Genomic DNA, 2,331 nt, shown 5'->3' with positions numbered 1-2,331 from the left:
CGCTTGCAGATTTACCTATGCTTTTTCTTCAACCCTGAAGATGGGGGCGATACGTTCCTCCGAAACGTCGGTTAACACCACATATACACGGCGCCAAAGCCCAGAAGACTGCTTTCTTCGATTTAATACCTGTTTGCAACTTTAGTGAAAGTAGCTTGTGTCAGAAAATATTGTTTTCATTTCTGTAGAAAATTATTACTGTATTATTTTAACAGTAAAGACAAAACATACCTGTATTATGAAACACCAGAATGTGACAGTTATACTTCTTCCTTTCGTAAAGCTATTCATTTTATACAGCTAACTATCTTTCTTTCTTTCTTTCTTTCTTTTTATTGTTGATTTGTCATCTGATTGTGAACATATGATAATGTAATATGTACTTAAAACTCATATATTAGAAGCATGTTGCTTGTAAGAGTAACATAAATGTAATTTAAATATATATGTGAGAGGTTGATATTGAAAAAGGTCATGCCCTATAAATTATAATATCTTGCACCTTTCTCAAATTCTTTATTTTATTGATAGGTTCATGCATCATGTGTTTGGTTACCGTGGACCGACACTGACCTTCCTCCGGGGTCAGGATGGAGTTCAGTTTTGCTTGGCAGCAGACTCTGAGTGGCAAGAGTCTCACCAGTACTGGGGAGGAGAAGAGTGTACTGTGATACAGATACTACCGCTTTATCATATTGTAGAGCGTAAGTGTTTCTTATGCATTTTTGGTTCATTTTCAGAGTACTATTTAAATAAATTATGTCAAAGTAGTTTTGATGAAACTATGGTGACTCTTTTTACATGCATGCACCCATGAGCTCATACATATTGTCATATGTCCAGGGTTCTGTGGCAAATAATTGTGGATTCTTCATTTTGATCATTGGGTTTTATAGGACATTATTAATATGGTTACGCTCAGTTACAGCAATTCACCCATTTGACAATTTCTGGATACCGAATCCCTCAGTGTTGGCTGCGTCTTGAACCGCTGCTCTTCTGGACTCTCCTCTCACTTTTCTCGGAACTCTGCACTTCGCTTCCGAATTCTTCACTGCAATTCTGAAATGCTCTCCCTTTATTCCTTCTAGGCAGATGGGAAAGGAATCACCTCCTTGAAGAGTTCCATTTTCTTATATCCATAGTAACAGGCTGTTTAGAATGTTGTTAGCATGAATATGTCTCCAGTAGCTCCATCAATACCCAGGGTAATGATGTATTTTGTGTTACCATAGGAACACACCCTGTGAAGCTCCGCCCAGTGGATGTGCAGGTTGTGGCTTTCATGCCGCTCATCATAGTATGCATTGTTGCGTGTCATGTTCGTAACCCAGACAGCGATTCAGGAACGTGACTTCGAGCCATTGTCTAGCAATGGAAGCCCACTCTGGCTCAGATATTCTGGCTTTTAGGCAGCACGCCACAATATGCATGTACACACAAGTTGTTGTTCCAAGATGAAAATGATGTTTCTAAAAGTCAGACACCATTACAAGGGGAAACTATCAAAGTTTCTTCTGCATATATAACTTTCTCAGTAAATTTGAATGTGGGCTCCCTTGGTGGCACGACAAATATCGAGGCTTGAAGCATGTTTGGTGTTACCGTAGCCACAGCTACAGTAACACATCTGGCTGAACAGGTACCATCTCTCCTTATAAATGATGAAAAAGTTGAGGACCCAGGAGAAATTGCAGATGCCTTCAATACTTTTTTGTAACAATTACAGAAAATCTAAACTTGCATCAGGAAGTGGGAGATAATGTCATTTCATTTTTAAGAGAGACATTTCCTAGAAAATTCCCTGGTATTAACTCTTTGACTGGCACGAAGGGTATTTAAATCCCACCCCTGTCCTGGCAGGCCCTTTAAACCTTATGTCGCTAAAATGCATGTAGTTACGTTTTCCTAAACAACTTCAACAAGAATTGGTTTTTAAATACGAAATTTTCAGGAACTAATTAAAAGACAATATTTTATGCAATAAATGCCTTTCCATACCTCTTTATTAGTTTTTATTCGTGTGATAAACATTGAAACATGAAAGTTTGCAGAGAGCCACACCACAGCCTGCACACATGACACTTGTTTCTTTTCTAATCTTGTGCTTAGCACTCACGCGACACTTTCTCAGGGCACCATTCTTCTTGTTACTGGGAGGAACATGGACCATTTTGTGAATTTTCAGGCCACACTCTAGACGATTTACTGGCTCTTTCACTGGTGGTCTTTTCAAGGTCGAGGGCGGAGGCGTGACTGCACTCGAGTCTGACGCAATAGATTCGTCATCCACTTCATTCCTTGACTCTTCTCCCTCTCCACACTGTCTGT

General features: G+C 39.5%; 1 protein-coding gene across 2 annotated transcripts in view; it reads left to right on the top strand.

Annotated features, from left to right (window-relative positions):
* LOC111871259 overlaps positions 1 to 2,331 on the top strand; it is a 49,241-nt gene that overhangs the window by 34,886 nt on the left and 12,024 nt on the right. For both annotated transcript variants that reach the window (XM_023864233.2, XM_023864234.2), the window contains exon 8: positions 532 to 704. In XM_023864233.2, the coding sequence (XP_023720001.1) occupies positions 532 to 704 (173 nt within the window). The remainder of the gene's footprint in view (positions 1 to 531; positions 705 to 2,331) is intronic.

The sequence above is a fragment of the Cryptotermes secundus genome, unplaced genomic scaffold (genome assembly GCF_002891405.2).
Source record: "Cryptotermes secundus unplaced genomic scaffold, Csec_1.0 scaffold699, whole genome shotgun sequence".
NCBI classification, from domain to species: domain Eukaryota; kingdom Metazoa; phylum Arthropoda; class Insecta; order Blattodea; family Kalotermitidae; genus Cryptotermes; species Cryptotermes secundus.
The sequence above is the reverse complement of the archived record's forward strand: the minus strand, read 5'-3'. Positions and strand labels throughout refer to the sequence as shown.